The 20,056-nt window shown below is 37.1% G+C and overlaps 1 protein-coding gene across 2 annotated transcripts; it reads left to right on the plus strand.

Annotated features, from left to right (window-relative positions):
* The first annotated feature begins 749 nt into the window (after positions 1-749).
* Positions 750-18,711, plus strand: LOC139760344 (E3 ubiquitin-protein ligase RNF103-like). Of its 2 annotated transcripts, none has more exons than XM_071683379.1 (8): positions 750-888; positions 3,195-3,346; positions 5,019-5,139; positions 8,247-8,341; positions 10,818-10,981; positions 11,477-11,741; positions 15,930-16,055; positions 16,809-18,711. In XM_071683379.1, the coding sequence occupies exons 2-8, from the start codon at positions 3,239-3,241 to the stop codon at positions 18,171-18,173; spliced, it is 2,244 nt and encodes a 747-aa protein (XP_071539480.1). In that variant the 5' UTR covers positions 750-888; positions 3,195-3,238; the 3' UTR covers positions 18,174-18,711. The 2 variants fall into 2 exon arrangements, with proteins under 2 accessions (XP_071539480.1, XP_071539481.1); XM_071683380.1 differs by lacking the exon at positions 750-888 and adding an exon at positions 1,143-1,165.
* The last annotated feature ends 1,345 nt before the right edge of the window (positions 18,712-20,056 follow it).

A 20,056-nucleotide genomic window follows, 5' to 3' on the forward strand; every position in this document is an offset into this window, starting at 1 on the left:
ATATATATATATATATATATATATATATATATATATATTTTTTTTTTTTTTTTTTTCATACTATTCGTCATTTCCCGCGTTTGCGAGGTAGCATTAAGAACAGAGGACTGGGCCTTAGAGGGAAGATCCTCGCCTGGCCCCCTTCTCTGTTCCTTCTTTTGGAAAATTAAAAAAAAACGAGAGGGGAGGATTTCCAGCCACCCTCTCCCTTCCCTTTTAGTCGCCTTCTACGACACGCAGGGAATACGTTAGAAGTATTCTTTCACCCCTATCCCCAGGGATAATATATATATATATATATATATATATATATATATATATATATATATATATATATATATATATATATATATATATATACATATTTATATATACAAACATACGGATCGTGAGTTCGTTCAGCTCTCACTTTGTAAGACATGATTTTTATTGAATCCTCAACTCTTCCTCGTAGGTGCTGGTGCAATAGCTACAACACAACTTGATGACTATAACATTAACTTACACCATAAGTTACTTGTCATCAAAATGAATACGATACGACGATTTTTCATACCGCTTATCATCTCATTTTTCCTTTCCAACCCCCTGCATTCCCGATTCCGTTGTGCTGTTTACAATTAAAGTTCTTAGATTGGGAAAAAGAAATTCAAAGATATGTAAAATGAACGAAAATGTTAATATGAATGGGTTAAGTACATAAAAAGGTAAGGTATGATACGATAAATGGATGAAAAGTTTGTTCAAGTCAGAATCCCAATTTCAGGGCTGAACGCAACCGCCTGATGACCTTTGTTGCAGACGACCCAAACATAAACAAAGCCATAGGGTCTGGAGCCTCTTCTTCCCAGGGCTGGTATCATCAAGGACACCCGCCCCCGTCACAAGGTTAACTACTATGCTCCTGTTTCTTAGTTATATTTTAGGCAAATAAACTGTTTTCTTGTTGTACAGAAAATTATAAGCTGAAGGATGTGTCTATGGAGAATGGTTAATAAGATTGGGAATATCTGAAAATTTAATACTTTTCTGGTAAATCTTTATCCAAACTTGGCATTACCAAGATGTCTTTGTCTTATTTACAGTGTTTAGTGTCTGGTGTTTTCTTTATTATTTCTTCGGTTTGGTATAAGAGCGCGATCCTCATGAACGTGAAACTTACCTGGTACTTTCCTAACCAGCATTCTTCCTCATACCATGTTTATGACGCTATACATCGTGCTTATTAATTATTTACATTAGTTTAGGGAGATTCATCTGGTCTGTAGCATTTTAGATAACTATAATGTGTTTTGGCTCTAGAATTTGTAATAGACAATAAATACAAGAATCAAAGCAGGCTGTTATGCTGCTTCAGTTTTTGTGGATACATTGCTGCTATAGTTCTTAGATCGAGGTGTAATGTAGCTATTTACATCACTTTCATAACAGGAAATTACATATTTGCTTGAATTTTGATCAGTGGGATAGATTGGATTTCTTAGTGGAGGTAAAAGGCTGCAAAAACTAAATGAATACAACTTAGAAATCTTCATCCTTACCACCTTACAAGTTTAGCATGTGTTGTGTGTGTGTGTGTGTGTGTGTTTGTTGATATTGAGGAAGCAGGCAAGGACACCCTAGGATACACAGGACTATCAAAACAAGATGCATGGATTTTAGGTAAAGTCTGTCGTATTGTATGTTTGTTCACAGATCAGATACGATTTCAAGGTGTATAATGTCAAACAGCTTGAGGAAAGAGAGATAAGAAGGCAATCACATAAACAACATTACAGCATGTAGAGAAATGATTATGGTTCTTATAGCCAGCCTGGAAAAATTTAATGCTGTGTCATGTTAATTTATAACAACTGGCATTACATTAACAGTGAAGCAGTTTGTGAAACGGTATATAACTTCTCATTGTCTGAAACCGTTGGACAGCATTCACCAGTGTTGCAGAAATTATTATGAGTTTTTGCTTTTGCAGTATTAGAATCCAAACAGAAAGGACTGACAAGAGAGTTGAAGTTCTTAACAGTAACTCAGATGAAATTTAGGCATTTGTTCAAAATGAGGTTGGAGGATGCACAGATAGATTTTGCAGATAGATAAAGAGAAATGAACTGTAGTTATTTTCTGGGTTAACAGAAAGTAAAGAAGAGAAGGTTATGATGAATAAATGATATTAGTGAATGTAACACATTATATGGGAACAGATACACCACATTAGAGGTCAGGAATATGTTTTGGAAACTTGTCATTCCCCCTTTAGTTTCTCATTGCCATCCGCTTCTTACTTTGATTCCTTTTGTTTCATCATTCCTCTCTTCTCCACCACTCCTTTTTCTGTTTATTGTATTCCTGTTCCTCTTTATTTCTCTCCACCATGTATTTCAGCTTCCTTTTTCTTTATAGAATTGCAGATTATGTCCTTCATCCATAGATCGTGTGTTGGCTAAAATTAGCGTATGTTGGGTTTTTCATATAACTTTGGGAAGTTTTCATATCTCTGTAGTTTCATTTTATTAGATAGTTTTTTTCTATTCTTATTTTTTCTACCAGTAGATATGCTTGAAGAAGTGGTGGGTGGGAAGTAGCCTGTTGTTTGATCATCATCTCCATGTATTCAGAATAGATACTGGTAGTTTGAGTACTGTTACTGCCTCTAGCCCAAAGCTGTCTCGGGTAACTTCTGGTCTTCTGGCACATGTCTTTCCTGTGTATTCTTCTCCTTTCCCCCTTTCTTATCACCCTTTTTTTTTCTTTTTTTCTCTTCCTCCTCTCTATCTCCTCCATCTTCTATATTTGTCCTCTTTTTCCTTTTCTGCTTCCTTTTTCTTTTTCCTCTGTCATAGTCAAAGCAACCGCCCTTTCCTCATCCTCATCTTTTTCATCTTTCTCTCCTCCTCCACTACCATCACCACTGCTGCCTCCAAGACAATCATCACCATCACCGTAACCATCATTATCATCATTATCATCTCTTTCCCCTGCATCTTTTTCTTTCCCTTATCCTCACACTCATCTTTAATCTGTATCCCTTCCAAAATTTTGTTACAGCTCCATAATACATCTTAAATAGGTATACCAATTTTTTTCAATTTACCGTATTACTTATTATGACAATGTCTTTCAGCGTATTCTAAAGTATTTCATGTAACACTTAATAGGCCTGGTTTTGTAATACAGGTACATATCTTCATTTTCAGTTTCCATGCAGTAGTGAGGCCATCACGGCACTCAGACTGCTAGAATGTGGCGCAGGCCTGCTCTTCTTCTTCTCTTCCTAGCAGTGGTGGTTACCGTGACATGGATCATTGAATTTGGATTTTGGTGGGACACAGGCTACACCTCATACCAGGTATATTTCGTAGTGTAATGACAAAAGAATTTGGAAATTCTTTCTTAGAGGAAGATGTAAATGTAACAATGTATTTAGTTAAAAACACCTCACAGAGTCAAAGCTTGGCATCATTTTGGAAGCCTGATGCAACAATGAACAGAACTGCAAATACAGACACCCAATTTTATGCTCATACAATGAAAAGTATCACGACTGGTATTGGAGAAGTTGCAAATTTTTACACCCAATTGAATTGCAGGAAGTTATAGTTTGCTATGGTTAAGCCACATATCCAAATTATAAATGGGATGAGCTGTGTTGGTTCTTAAAGCCAGTTACATGTAAAGACAAGATCATGACATAGAATTGATTATGATGGTAATTATAATGAGCCGCAACCTATGACCATAAATGAATGGTCAGAGTAATGGAGATGGAAATTGCACCATGGAAATTGTAAAAGATAATGAAGTTTGAATGGATTTAACAGTACACCAAAGTACCTGATAATATGCAACATGTTCCAGATATGATGATGGTGATATGGCAAGCCAATACCATTTATTAAGAGAACATAATAGTAGAAATGAAAATAGAAATATGAATAGTAGAGCCATAAACATACGTGAGAGGGTTCTTGGTGTCAAGCATATAAGTAAAAACAAATCAGAAGTATTAGCTAGAAGGCATTTTGGGAGATACTGAAAATCTGGGGCATAGGGGAATGGCTTTTGGAACAACAAAATTATTCAGTAGAATAGTAAAGCATATCTGAAAGTTTTAAGATCGGCATGGGAGTGAGACAAGTTGAAAGGAAAAACTTGATCATTATTCATTCACATATTTGCAGATAGTTTAATGTTGTTGGTTAAGTAAGTGCCGAATTTGAGCAAAGGAGAGGAGAGCTACTAACTAGTTTAATGTTGTTGGTTAAGTAAGTGCTGAATTTGAGCAAAGGAGAGGAGAGCTACTAACTGCTTGCCGAAAGAATCACTCTGGTGAGCAAACCGTTGCTCAAGTGAGCAGTGTTTAAAATGATATATAGAAAACACTTGTTAGAGATCAAGCTAATGATCTCACAATAATTTTCAGAAGATTTGTTGCCACTGAAACAAAAATGAAAGTGAATGTTAGGAGAAATTCATTTTATATTTACACATATGACATTGGCTTATAGTAGATACAAATCTAAACTACAGGTAAGCAAATAAATGTTTGTTTCAATACCATTTAGGATGAACAGGTGTGCACAAGCAACTGCTTATGTAATGCATATAACTCAGGGTGAAGGGAAATTACAAATAGATGATAAGTTCTGTGTGATATGGTTTGGCCATATAGAGAGGGTATATGATGATAAGTTGGTGGAAAAAATACAGATAGAAGTAACACTGAAGGAAGCTGGGTGACGGGGAAGACAGTTAAGACCTTGAGAAGGGAAAGATGGTGCATTTTTAGGAGGTGTTTAGATAGACCAGATTAGAGACCTCTGCCGTAACTCCCTAGAGTATCAAAGTTATACCTAGGTATATGTATATAGGGAGTATATATAGCATTACATGAGTATGCAAGGAACATTAGGTATACATACACATAAACATGGACTGTATAATGCTATGTAAGTAAACAGTAAAATTTGAAATATGAATCTTGAGTTATAAAACATCACATTTTTGTCTTTTCGTAACAGATTGTGGATCCTTTGAGAAACCTCTCTGTGTCTCAGATTCGGATGTTGTTGGAAATGAGAGGGATTCAGTACACTGCACTGCTTGAGAAACCTGAAATTGTTAATCTCCTTCAACAGTCAGGTATGAAGTAGTGAGGATAAATGCATAATGTACCTAGAAAAGAGCTGTAATGTTTTTAATCATGAAATCATTTGTCATTACTTGGTAACTGTTAATTCTTATATTTTCTAAATGAATATTAAGCAAGTAAGCTCAAGTTGAAATTTTTCCTCATATTTCTGTTTTTCTGTATCATCGCACATTTTTTCATATTTTTGGAGGAACTCGTCTTGGCTACTCACTTCACCTTTGATATCCCAATTCTGCCCTTACCTATTGTTGTCATTCCTTGTTATGAGCCTTTCAGAGGTAAATCTCAGATTTGAGAAAAATCTGTAAATTAACTCTTATGCTAGGTGCTGCTCTCTATATGTCAATGTAGATACAATATATTATTTCCTGCTATCCTGCCTGTTGTTCTATGCAAAGTCTCTTAAACACTCCATATTCTCTTTACACGTTCAGACATTCATATGCTAGCATTTATCTTTACTGCTCCTTCTCTCACTCTGTCCATTCATTTGGTCATTGAGATCAGCTTAATTATTAGTTTAAATGAATTATTTTATCTAAAGTGTATTCACATTCTGCACTTGAAGAAGCCTCTTCTGGCATTGAGGCACTGCTTTCATCTGAATCAAATTTCTGAAAATCAAAAGATGGTTCTGATATGGAAATTTTGCTTGAATTTGGCTGAGGACACATGTGAGATGCAATATTTGGATATTTGATTTACATATTATTTTCATTATTGAATCCATATTTTTTTATACATATTCGCTATTTCCCGCATTTGCAAAATAGCATTAAGAACAGAGGACTGACCCTTTGAGGGAATATCCTCACTTGGCCCCCTTCTATGTTCCTTCTTTTGGAAAGGTAAAAAACGAGAGGGGAGGAATTCCCCCCCCCCCACTCCCTCCCCTTTTATTCGCTTTCAACAACACACAGGGAATACGAGGGAAGTATTCTTTCTCCCTTATCCCCGGGGATATGAATCTAAACATATGTTGTGCAAAAATAACACTCAAGATGATTTCCTGATTTTCTCCCGTCATGGGAACTCCAACTGGTATTTCCAATTAATTGGCATAAACTGTCCATATATGATTTACAGGCAGAATGAGTGCCCATGATTTGCCCTGGTCACCTCCTTTGCAGCTACAGTAGGTTTAATAATTAATGTTTTTATTAGATCTGCAGGTTATTTCCTGTCTGTTTTGCAGCAGTATAGCATCCATAAATGTACTAAAATGAGTTGGGTATATTTTTATGATCCTGCCATTTCAGGCTACTGTGTTAAATAATTTGAGTAAGTGCTGTGAACAAAGTTTGATTCATAACGTTGGAGTGGCAGTAGCTCAGGATTTGGCCAGATTGTGAAGTATGCAAACCCAGATTTGGGGGGCCTCATGTCAAATTCAAATCTGAAATGGAACAGAAGATGTGCTATGCTTTTGCATAAGACAAATGCTGGGAAGATATTCTTCTCCGTCAAGAAATTACTTGCATTGTGTCCTAGCGAAAAAGGATCGGTCACTGTATTATTTCACAAGATTCCTCAGTAGTTTAGTTTAGTGAAGGAAATCATTAGTTTTGTTTTGCAATTCACCTTTTTATGAAAAATGAAATTATGAGGCCTTTGTAATAGTGATGAAGCCCTTTTTCATTTTAGCTCACAGCACCACATGATGAGGGTATTTGAATGATCTAAGAGGTTGTATGAACTTGATTTGCTCTGTGTAAAGGATGTTAAAGTTGATAGACAGAGAGACAGATTACGTTGATGTTTGTTATGGTGAATAGACAGAGTATGTTGATGTTTCTTATGGTGAATTACTTTTGATTACTGATACAATTGATATATGTCCTTAGGATGTTATGATGGCTTTCATAGCTTTGTTATGGTCATGCAAATAAATTTTTTTATGCATAACATTAAATATGTAGCTGTCAGTTGTGGGTGCTTTGAAAATGCAGCCCAGAAACCAGTCCTCATTTTCTAGCAAACTGTCATATCTTATACATGAATTCCTGTCAGTTTCCTTATTTATGCATTTTGTCTTGATTACTTTTTATATTTTTCCTTACATTAGGTGTTTAAGACTGATTTTATTGGACAGTCAGCTATAGAAAGGACACTTGATCATGAACCAGCTCTCTTATTTTGCAAATGTGTTCAGCTGGTTTTCATTGTCATGCAGGACAATTGAATGTGAAAGACTGGCCTAGCAGTTAGTTAATTTTCGAAGTATTAAAGTACTATTGATGGAAATTCCAGAATTGTGTTTTTGATATCTTTATAGGATAAAACAACATTTATCTTTAAATTCATCAGTTTCCAACTAATTTTTTAAGTTAGGTTAGTTTAGGTTACCAGGATATCTTAGTTATAAGCGTAATCAGATTTCAATAATTATTGTTCTCGTTCTTATAAATTTTCACCTAAAATAATTTCATGTGATCATACATGGTGTAAGATTAACCCTTAAAGAACTGAGACATGGAAATTTTAAAGGGTCCCCAGGGCTGGGTTTGTGAAATAATTAGACAAAAATAAATCATTCTTATCAATTGATGGGATATAGTCTAGAAAAGTTAAAGAAAACTGAGAAATCTAGTAAATTTTCTATATTTGTTACTGTACATACATTCAAGTTTGGCACATGTGAGTTCAGTTTATCGTGTTTGTTGACTTCTCCCTTTTCTACCACCACCGATGGACTATTGATATGTGAAGAATATTTCCTGTGCTGAAAGCTCAACACACACTTAGTTATTATTGCCATAAGCAGTGCTCCATATACAATTACTAATTAGCCATTAATTGGGTTGGGGTGTGCTATGTGTGTAAAAGAAGCTAAGATTTCCTCCTGGTGCTATTTGTAATTGTATGTGACATAAGGTGTCTCTTCATACCACCAAAGTGCACCTTTCAGTTTAAATGATGGTTGGAAAAGGCATCCTGTACAGGTGTGGCTTTGGTCCCCACAAGCAAGGCATTGTGCCTTATTTTTGCCACTTATTGGTATGGGGCATGTTATATAGATAACACAAAGTAGGATTCTCTCATGATGGTAATTGTAGTTGCTTGTGACATAAGGCATCTAAGATTAATGCTATTTCAGGTTCAGTTCAGTATGGAGAACTATTCAACAAGGTACAGTGTACAGAAGCATGGACGCCAATAGAATTATCTGGAAAGGAAGATTTTTATGAGCAGGTAAGTAACAGTATTGCAAACCATTTGTAGAACTTATATTGCTTTAAGCGACACCTGAAACCAAACTCAGATCCTTGTGTGTATACACCTAAAGACATAATTTTACCAGTGTTCAAAATAAGGCAGTCATTACTCTTTTTTACTTGCATACATGTAGCCCAGTAATTTAGGCTTGTAGCATAGGATCTAGTCAGACTTCCTAACCCAGTTGGCAAGCTATTGAAGGTTGCCAATGTTTTTCTTTAAATTGAGCCATCATGGAGAAAATATGATTGCCCTGTTTTTGCCAAATGAATGTTTTGATATTGCTAATTTTTGGCAAAATATAAAAATTGCCCAAGAAATTTCATGTATGGCAGGGTGGCCACAGGTATGGATGAAGGCAGCAAGTATGGATGTGTACATGTGTATGTATATGTATATATATGTTGAAATGTATATGTATGTATATGTGCATGTGTGGGCATTTACATACATACATGTGCATGTGGGTGGGTTAGGCCATTTGTCATCTGTTTCCTTGCCTTACCTCACAAACACAGGAGATGGCGGTTAAGTATAATGATAATAATATATATATTTTTTTCATACATATATGCCTTTTCCCGCATTAGTGAAGTAGCATTAAGAACAGAGGACTGAGCCTTACAGGGAATATCCTCAGTTGACTCCTTCTCTGTTCCTTTTGGAAAATTAAAAGACAGGAGGGGAGGATTTCCAGCAGAATTTTGTAATCATTTTTTTCTCTTTCCCAAAAAATTTGAAGAATAATTTGGGCAACTCTCAGTACCATGCCAGTTGCAGGAACAGGAAATTTGAGAAAATCCTAACCCCCATAATTTTTAACCTTGACACTTGAAAACCATAAATAACCCAATTTTAATGGTAGATGGTGATTAAGTATATATGCTGATTGTATGGTGATAGCAATTAGTAATTGCAAATTTCATTAGTTGTCTATAATATAGTGAAGTGACTATGTTAATTTCCAGTCGACAGAAATGAGATTTACGAATGCTCATTCTTTGCATAGAATCTAGAATACAGGAAAAATTGGTTAACCTTGAGTTTAGTTGCATGCCTTCTAAGTGTAAGATCATTTAATGCTGAAATAGATAAATGATGTACAGCTATGTTGTTGAAAATGTGGAAGATGAACATAGGATGATAGACTCCTTTCGTTGGTAGAGGGATGAGATTAAATGAAATTTTTATGGATGCATTAAGAATTGTAGCAGGAGAGGTCAGTGTCTGTTAGGGCAAGGATGGCTTCATTTGAGGGTATGGTAGTCCTCCCTCAGTGTTTTATGGCTGTGAGTCTTTGATCTTGAATGCAAAAGAAAGGAAAAGGATGGATGTGTTGGAAATTGAATGCCTTAAGATGATATACAGCTTGTATGAAATGAATTGATCATTTGAGGAATGACAGTGGTAGTTAGATGTGGTAGTAAGCACAGTTTGATTGAGAAAGTTGATCATGGTGCACTGAAATGGCTCAGACTTAGAGAAAATGAGTAAAGAAACAGTGACTGAGAGGATTTGTATGTTGAATTTGAAGAAAAGATGAGGGAGGGGTAAATTGAGGAGCTGGAAGGATGAAGTGAATGCAGCTTTTGGGTATTGAGGCCTAAACATTCAGGAGGGTGAGGCATGCATAAGATAGGATTAATTTGGTTGAAGATGTATTTTTTGGGGGGTGATATCCTGTCAGTCAGTTGAATCAGGGCATGTGAAGTGGTCAAGATATATGATGGAATAGTCTGTTGGGCTTGGCTTTGGGTGTTAGACTTTGTTTTCAGTACATTATACCTGACAGCTAGAGAGTAGATGTGGACAATTAAGGCTGTTCATTTTTTTCCTGAGGCTACCTCTTTATGGTAGGGGAAGCCATGATGCATAAAAAAATTTGAAAATAACAGCAACTGCATTATGTTTGTAATAGGATATATCAGCTTTAAAAGCACAGGATACAAACCAGAAGATTTGATGCTTTTTTGTGTTGAATGTCATTGATTGGAAAGAAATGGGAAGGCCATATGAAGATATGAACGTGTGAATCAGATGCTTATATAGGAATTTTTTAGAATGAATTTTGAAAAAAAAGTACGTGTATGTAAAATCACCATTAAGAGAAAAAGCTGTGAAGGTTGACACAATAGGAGGTACTTGATGAGGATCAGATCAAATTAATTAACATTTTAATGAAGTTAGAATGATTTTTCATACATGTTCACCATTTAATGCACCAAAACCAGGGCTTTATACATGACAGCTAGAAAGTAGACATGAATGAATGAGGCCATTTCTTTATATAAAGTTATAATAATATTATACAGGATTTTTTTTTTTTTGCTACTGATACTTGCTGTCATGATGAAAAATATTAGTAAAGATCCTTTTGATATTTTGAAAGCATTTCTGTTTGGTGACGTGTTTAGAAAATGTTACATGATTATTGTTGACAATTTTTTTCTAGATTTATGATGAGAATGAATCTTTATGGCTAGTTGAAGTAGTGCCGGGGGAAGGTCAGTATGCTGGACATCGCTTGCTTGATGATCGCACTTGGCATGCTCTTGTGCCAAAGCTACAAGCTCTCCAGATCAGCAGTGCTGTTGTCAGTTGTCAGTATGATCGACGGTAAGTTGATAGTATAAAAACTGGTGTATTTATGCAGATTATACAAAGGGCAGTGGAATGATTAAGCTATTTTATGAACTATATATTTTATTCTTTGAGCAAATACCTTTTAAGCAGTTCATCCATGTAGCTCTCCTTTAAAACTATCGAAATCATATGACTTTTATTAGTGAGCTAGGCAGACACAATAATATTGGCAGAGTCATGCTTAATGCATGCAAAAATTCTGTGATGTGGCCTGAACATCATTGTAATGAAACTACTTAAGATTTCTATTGTAAACACCAGGTCATGCCTCCACATTTCCCAACTAACCTGGCTATACAAATAATCTCTAGTTATTACTGATTCATTGAGGATGGGCATTGCTCCAGTGAAGGCTAAGCATTTTATTTGCCTTCTTCATGAATTAGCCCATTATTCTCTTGTCCTTCTACATTGATGTTTGAATTCTCTTTGCTAATACATTTATTGATAAGTATGAATTGATTTCAGATTTTGTGCTCGACAGGGATGGAGTCATCCTCAGCTAGTGTTTATTTTGCCTCCAACCCAACAAGGTGGTAAAGTTAATACTGGTAGAAATCTGGGTTGGCTGCCTGGCCGAGAACATATTGTCCTGTCGTCCACCACTCATCTTTCTATTACACCTGTCCTCACTTGGCTTTATGGACAGATTTTGTCGCGAGTTCAGGTGGTTCATAATGTGAGGCAGCTGGAAGAAATATGGTTTAATATAACACGTGTGGATCAGAAAAAGGTTTGTAATTGGATATTTGAGAGAGAATGGAAAGTGAATATGATTGTATATTATAAATGTTTGTCACATTTGAAATAGGTTTGTGCATGCATATCTCCCTTAGCTATGTCAGTTACCAACTTTCTCCATCCTTTTAGAGTAGAAGAGCCTAGTTGGAGCAGGTAAGGCATTTACTTCAGATTTTAGCTTGTTGTTGGTAGTTGAACATCTAAAACATGAAAAATTCTTATTCAGAAAAAGTAATCAAAAAAGTGAGTTTTCTTGGCAGATATCCTTAGTAAGAGTAAGTAGCAGAATGTGAAAAACAATTAATGTGAAGGAAAACAGTGATAAATTGAGAAAGGGAAAACACATATGTAAGTTAAGATTATGTGATAAGAGTAAGTAGTCCTAGAATGTGAATGTGGCTGAAAGAAGCTCCTTAAGCAGTGCAAAGAAGGTATTACAAGTACAGCATAAAAAACTTTGGGCTTCAGAATTCTGGAAACTTTTGAAATCCAAATTTTTTTTGAAGATTACATTTCCTCTAAAGGAGAAAAAGAATGGGAATAATTTTTGTATGCATTGCCCTTTACATTTCCTGCCTCAGATTTATGTCAGCCATGTTCAAGAGGTTATCATAGCACTCCAGGAATTTTTTAATTGTTCCACATTTGTTAACATTCTCATGGTACCAAAAAAGTTTACAAGTATTATGACATTGTGCACGTATGTAGTATGAGAAAATAACTCAAGAGAAGTAAACAGTCATATTTTTGTGGTAGCCTGAAGATGATATACATTAGTCACAGATGGGTAGTATGATAGTTTCCATGGGGGACAGAAGGAGTATTTTTTTTTTTTTTTTTTTTTTTTTTTTTTATACTTTGTCGCTGTCTCCCGCGTCTGCGAGGTAGCGCAAGGAAACAGACGAAAGAAATGGCCCAACCCCCCCCCCCCCATACACATGTACATACACATGTCCACACACGTGTATACATACCTACACAGCTTTCCATGGTCCACCCCAGACGCCTCACATGCCCTGATTCACTCCACTGACAGCACGTCAACCCCTGTATACCACATCGCTCCAATTCACTCTATTCCTTGCCCTCCTTACACCCTCCTGCATGTTCAGGCCCCGATCACACAAAATCTTTTTCACTCCATCTTTCCACCTCCAATTTGGTCTCCCTCTTCTCCTCGTTCCCTCCACCTCCGACACATATATCCTCTTGGTCAATCTTTCCTCACTCATTCTCTCCATGTGCCCAAACCATTTCAAAACACCCTCTTCTGCTCTCTCAACCACGCTCTTTTTATTTCCACACATCTCTCTTACCCTTACGTTACTTACTCGATCAAACCACCTCACACCACACATTGTCCTCAAACATCTCATTTCCAGCACATCCATCCTCCTGCGCACAACTCTATCCATAGCCCACGCCTCGCAACCATACAACATTGTTGGAACCACTATTCCTTCAAACATACCCATTTTTGCTTTCCGAGATAATGTTCTCGACTTCCACACATTTTTCAAGGCTCCCAAAATTTTCGCCCCCTCCCCCACCCTATGATCCACTTCCGCTTCCATGGTTCCATCCGCTGACAGATCCACTCCCAGATATCTAAAACACTTCACTTCCTCCAGTTTTTCTCCATTCAAACTTACCTCCCAGTTGACTTGACCCTCAACCCTACTGTACCTAATAACCTTGCTCTTATTCACATTTACTCTTAACTTTCTTCTTCCACACACTTTACCAAACTCAGTCACCAGCTTCTGCAGTTTCTCACATGAATCAGCCACCAGCGCTGTATCATCAGCGAACAACAACTGACTCACTTCCCAGGCTCTCTCATCCCCAACAGACTTCATACTTGCCCCTCTTTCCAGGACTCTTGCATTCACCTCCCTAACAACCCCATCCATAAACAGATTAAACAACCATGGAGACATCACACACCCCTGCCGCAAACCTACATTCACTGAGAACCAATCACTTTCCTCTCTTCCTACACGTACACATGCCTTACATCCTCGATAAAAACTTTTCACTGCTTCTAACAACTTGCCTCCCACACCATATATTCTTAATACCTTCCACAGAGCATCTCTATCAACTCTATCATATGCCTTCTCCAGATCCATAAATGCTACATACAAATCCATTTGCTTTTCTAAGTATTTCTCACATACATTCTTCAAAGCAAACACCTGATCCACACATCCTCTACCACTTCTGAAACCGCACTGCTCTTCCCCAATCTGATGCTCTGTACATGCCTTCACCCTCTCAATCAATACCCTCCCATATAATTTACCAGGAATACTCAACAAACTTATACCTCTGTAATTTGAGCACTCACTCTTATCCCCTTTGCCTTTGTACAATGGCACTATGCACGCATTCCGCCAATCCTCAGGCACCTCACCATGAGTCATACATACATTAAATAACCTTACCAACCAGTCAACAATACAGTCACCCCCTTTTTTAATAAATTCCACTGCAATACCATCCAAACCTGCTGCCTTGCCGGCTTTCATCTTCCGCAAAGCTTTTACTACCTCTTCTCTGTTTACCAAATCATTTTCCCTAACCCTCTCACTTTGCACACCACCTCGACCAAAACACCCTATATCTGCCACTCTGTCATCAGACACATTCAACAAACCTTCAAAATACTCATTCCATCTCCTTCTCACATCACCACTACTTGTTATCACCTCCCCATTTACGCCCTTCACTGAAGTTCCCATTTGCTCCCTTGTCTTACGCACCCTATTTACCTCCTTCCAGAACATCTTTTTATTCTCCCTAAAATTTACTGATAGTCTCTCACCCCAACTCTCATTTGCCCTTTTTTTCACCTCTTGCACCTTTCTCTTGACCTCCTGTCTCTTTCTTTTATACTTCTCCCACTCAATTGCATTTTTTCCCTGCAAAAATCGTCCAAATGCCTCTCTCTTCTCTTTCACTAATACTCTTACTTCTTCATCCCACCACTCACTACCCTTTCTAAACAGCCCACCTCCCACTCTTCTCATGCCACAAGCATCTTTTGCGCAATCCATCACTGATTCCCTAAATACATCCCATTCCTCCCCCACTCCCCTTACTTCCATTGTTCTCACCTTTTTCCATTCTGTACACAGTCTCTCCTGGTACTTCCCCACACAGGTCTCCTTCCCAAGCTCACTTATTCTCACCACCTTCTTCACCCCAACATTCACTCCTCTTTTCTGAAAACCCATACTAATCTTCACCTTAGCCTCCACAAGATAATGATCAGACAACCCTCCAGTTGCACCTCTCAGCACATTAACATCCAAAAGTCTCTCTTTCGCACGCCTGTCAATTAACACGTAATCCAATAACGCTCTCTGGCCATCTCTCCTACTTACATAAGTATACTTATGTATATCTCGCTTTTTAAACCAGGTATTCCCAATCATCAGTCCTTTTTCAGCACATAAATCTACAAGCTCTTCACCATTTCCATTTACAACACTGAACACCCCATGCATACCAATTATTCCCTCAACTGCCACATTACTCACCTTTGCATTCAAATCACCCATCACTATAACCCGGTCTCGTGCATCAAAACCGCTAACACACTCATTCAGCTGCTCCCAAAACACTTGCCTCTCATGATCTTTCTTCTCATGCCCAGGTGCATATGCACCAATAATCACCCACCTCTCTCCATCAACTTTCAATTTTACCCATATTAATCGAGAATTTACTTTCTTACATTCTATCACATACTCCCACAACTCCTGTTTAAGGAGTATTTACATTTGAATATTCAGACATGGTAAAGTTCATTCTACAAGGCGTGCAAGGGTTAGAGTGAATTGTAACAGTGTGGTATGCTGGGGTCATTGTGATGTCAGTGGACTGAACTAAGGCATGTGAAGCAGCCTTTTGTAGGAGAAAGAAACTGTGAATAGTTCCTTTGACTACTTCTAGTGCCTAATCCAAGTAATGGTGTAGCATACATTTGTGGTCTCTTCATATCTGTGAAACTACTGCCTGTTTATATATCTTATAGTTAGTTATGTCTTGTTCTGCTTTCCTTGTTATCCACTTTCATTACACATACTACTTAATGCACACATGATTTAGTATCTTTTATTCTCTTCACTCTTCACTCTTCACATATATTGAATTCTTATTTCTTTATCATCAGATTCCACATGTGTTGTACATCTCAGAGCTTATTAGCCCTCCCCTATTGATTGCTGCCCTTGGTCTACGTTTATCAACTCGCATCAAACTTGCATCTTTTGCAGTTAAAAAAGAAGAAAAAGAGCAGGTAAGGAAAATGATCCTGTAAATGAAAGCTGTAAAATGATCCTGTAAATGATAAACTTCAGGGAGAATAAGATGTGGAAGTAAGTATGAGGGACAGGATCATAGGGCTGGAAATTCCCCCCTCCTGCTTTGCTTCCCAAAATAGGGAACTGAGAAGAGAGCCAAGAGAAGATTTTTTTGTCTCATAGTTCATTTTTTTGTCCCAGATGCTAACTTGTTCCACTATGAAGAAGATAGAAATTTTACTGTTTTAAATTCGAGTGTTTTTGATGTGTTCAAGATGTATGTTTTGGCAAAACCCTATAAATAGCATAGACCTTTAGTATAGTATAAGTGAACAGATCTAGTGTTTGAATTAAGATTTAAGTTGTTATTAGTCATTGGTCCTTTTGATGATTAAATAGCTGGTATTATTGTTAGAGGGTTAGCTTTAAAAAGTGAAGGTGTCCACATGAAAGAGTTATTGATAGTATTATGCTTGGATTACTCACCTTTGCTGAGCAAGTAAATATTTTGAAGTGTTTATCTAAATGAAGAGTAGTTTCTAAGGGGTAACAAAATTGGAAAGTTATATAATAATACAAATATAGTGATAGTATACTTGTTTTCTTCAAGAATTTGTTGAATGAATTATAGACTAATGAAGCTTTTGTGTATTGAACCATGGGGGGATATATGGACAGTAGAATTAAGGCTGAAGTATGTTGCTGGCACACTAAAGAGGGTAATGGTGGAATTTATGCTTAATTTCCAGGTATCTCGTCTATTGAAGAAATCTGGATTGGGAGGTGTACCGAGCATTGCAGTTGTTACCTCTGATGGGGTAACATCATATGGAGGAAGGAAAGGAGAGTCCCTGACTCATTCAGCATTGAATTCCTATATATGCATGTTACAACCACACATGAATGATGCATTCCTTGTTTCCCTTGTAATGGCAAACTTATTAGCTGTGGCTGATTTTTTTTACTTTTTGGATGTTAGAATTAGAGCATGGAAACATGTGATCTGTACTCTTATTCGAGTTCTTGTTTATAATGTAACAGTTTTTCTTCTTTGGCTTGCTGTCACAGCATTACTAAAATTTTCCGTCGTAGATAATGTGTTACAGTCTGGTTCATGGCTACTTAGCTCTTTGAATTCCACCTGGCTTTTTGGTCAGATGAGATACCACTGGTTGATGATTGAAAATCATCCTGTGATTTTTTGGATGTCTGCCATTATGTTTGGCATTATTATTTTGATTTGGCGTCTTCTGACAAAAAGAGGGGATGCAGAGCAAGAAGAAATTGACTCCAATTGGGGTACAGTGTTTTCCATGGACTCATATTTAGTTAACGTTCTCTTCCGTCCCATGGCTTCCTTATCCCGTCCAAGACCATCTCAAGATTTAGATTTAGAGGAAGGCATGGAACTTCTTATTGAACGTTTAGCAACGCCAGATTTGTGGCTGCACCCAGTCATACCAACTGATTATATGAAGGATCTGCCTATGTGGAGGTTTGATGGATGGGGAAATGAGGATGACTTAAAATCTGAAAGTGAAACAGATGTAGATAGTGTCAGTGAAAATGAAAATGATACTTTATTGGACACACATTCATGTTGTCAAGATGATAGTTGTAGGTTATGTGAACTTTGGACTACGGTAAAGGAAATATATGTGTGCCATAGATGTGCTATTTTGAAACGAAAGCTAGAGAGGCAGTACATGAGGTACCGTAAGGTTGATTACAGAGGCCATCAGAATATGACGTATGAAAAACTTTTAAAAGTGTGTGAAAACTGTTGTAAGACAAGAAAGCAGCAAAATTCAGATTCTTCTGTCAGACAGTCTAACAAAATTAGGACGTCTTCAAGATGGTTGCTGTCACCCCAGAGGCTGACAGAACTAAAATGGACAGCACCCTCACATGCTATAGAGAGCCGCATTTGTGCAATCTGTCTTGGGCGATATCGATGGTCAGCAGTCTTATGTGGTCTCCCATGTGGGCACAACTATCACCATTCTTGTATTACAGAATGGCTTTTGAAAGATAATCACCACTGTCCAACATGCCGTTGGCCTACATACAAGAACAAGCAAGTCACCATAGCAGCACATGATCATGAAGAATAGAGGTTTATTCCTGTGATATTTAACTTGTCATGGGCAGATTGCAGATGAATTGTACTCAGAATTTCTAATGCTTTTGGATGAGTTCACAATAGAGAGCCTTTAGAGTATTAAAGAAATGTGTATATATGCATAGTTTTCAGATGTCAGATGTGGTGATATTTCTGCTCTTCAGTATTTAAACGTTTTACGCATATTGAAGCTCATATGATTAATTAGACTTTTAATCTTGTATTAACCACAATGTTTCCAGTATTGATGAATTTTACATGTAATGAAATAATTTAGTTTGTGATTTGTTTTATAGGAATTTAAAAGAAAAGTGGATCTGCAATAAAAAACTTCTTGGAAGTGACTACACTGTTTATGGATTGTGCCGAAGTCAGACATTTCTCCATTTATCATGCTAGATAATTTGTTTTTGATTCTGGTGTATGACATTGCACACTTTGATACTGTTATTCATATGAATCTCAAAGATCATAGTGAAAAGTGTATACCAGTATCTTGTCATTCTGTGCATTACATTTGAACTATTGGACTGTATTTTTTTATTTTCCATTGTGTTACGTGATTTAGAAATATATAGCTATTTATTCATTAAGCATTTTATCATTATGTAGCCCAAGATACCTTTTTTTTGGAGTTCCATATCTTTGAGGCTATGCTGAAAAAAGGAGTGGGATAAGGTGGGCTCCCTTGGGACAAAAATATTCGCAATGATGCTGTACTCTTTTCCATTTGCTGACAGTGATACTGCCTCACCGAAGGGGACTTTTCACTTCTGGTATTACTCCTTGCAGGGGGAAGTCTGTTGACAGCTCATCCACTATATAAGAAGAATGTTAAACTTATCTTAAGTGCCATATCCCATAAGGATTTTGTGCATTGTGCTGCATCTGATCTTCATAATCACCTGACCTCTATGTGTATCCAAGCTTGTGTGAGACATTCCATCTAATTCATCCTCATTTCTTCAATCCTCATTGTTATTCAACTGCTTCCTCACACATATTCCAGTGATCATTCTCAATATCTTTATTTCTGAAATGTCCTGATTATTTGATGCTTTTGATTAAACCACACAATTATCCATATCTATATCCTGTATTATTTGTATTATCAGGTCCCTAATTCTTCTGCCTTTTCTTACAAAACCATTTTAGATATGCTATTGGGTACCAATCAAAGTCTCATATTTACATGTATGTATTTGAGCACCACTTCTGCAAAAATTATTGGTCCAACTTATAAACTGTTCCAAGCTAATTTCTAAACTTGACCCCCTTGCCCTATGCCATGGTGTTGGTTCACTGTCCCTCTTCTGTAGGTAGTACTTTGATTTTTGCTCCCAAGAGCTGATTGCTTGTGTGCCCCCACCACTAGCTAGACCACGCAATACTCGGCAAGCTGCTGTGGCTCGTGATTATTGTGTCCATCAGCAACTCAAGGGTGGGCCGTTTTGATACCTGCTTCTTTCCCTACACATCGAAGCTTTGGGACTCTCTACCTTCTCGTGTCTCTCCTGATAACAATGACCTGGCACAGTTCAAATGACAGGTCTTTCACATCCTCAAAAATTCTTAAATACTTTCTGTTGTCTTGTCTTTTTGTTTCATAATTTTCCCTATATTTCAATTAAGGCCCAGCCTTGGTGTGGACTTTTGTCCATGACTGGAACCTTAAGAAAAAAACAAAAAAATCTGACTAACTTGTTCAACACTCTAAATGTTAGATACGGGTTTTCCTGTGCTTACTAGATACACTTCCAGAAATTGTAGTGCAGTTCTCATTAGCCCACACCACAGTTGAAGGCATGATAAGAAACTTTCTCTTTTGAATCATCAGGCAGTGAAGTAATCTTATAAGATTGGCCCTTACAGTAA

The sequence above is a fragment of the Panulirus ornatus genome, chromosome 36 (assembly GCF_036320965.1).
Source record: "Panulirus ornatus isolate Po-2019 chromosome 36, ASM3632096v1, whole genome shotgun sequence".
Lineage (NCBI taxonomy): Eukaryota > Metazoa > Arthropoda > Malacostraca > Decapoda > Palinuridae > Panulirus > Panulirus ornatus.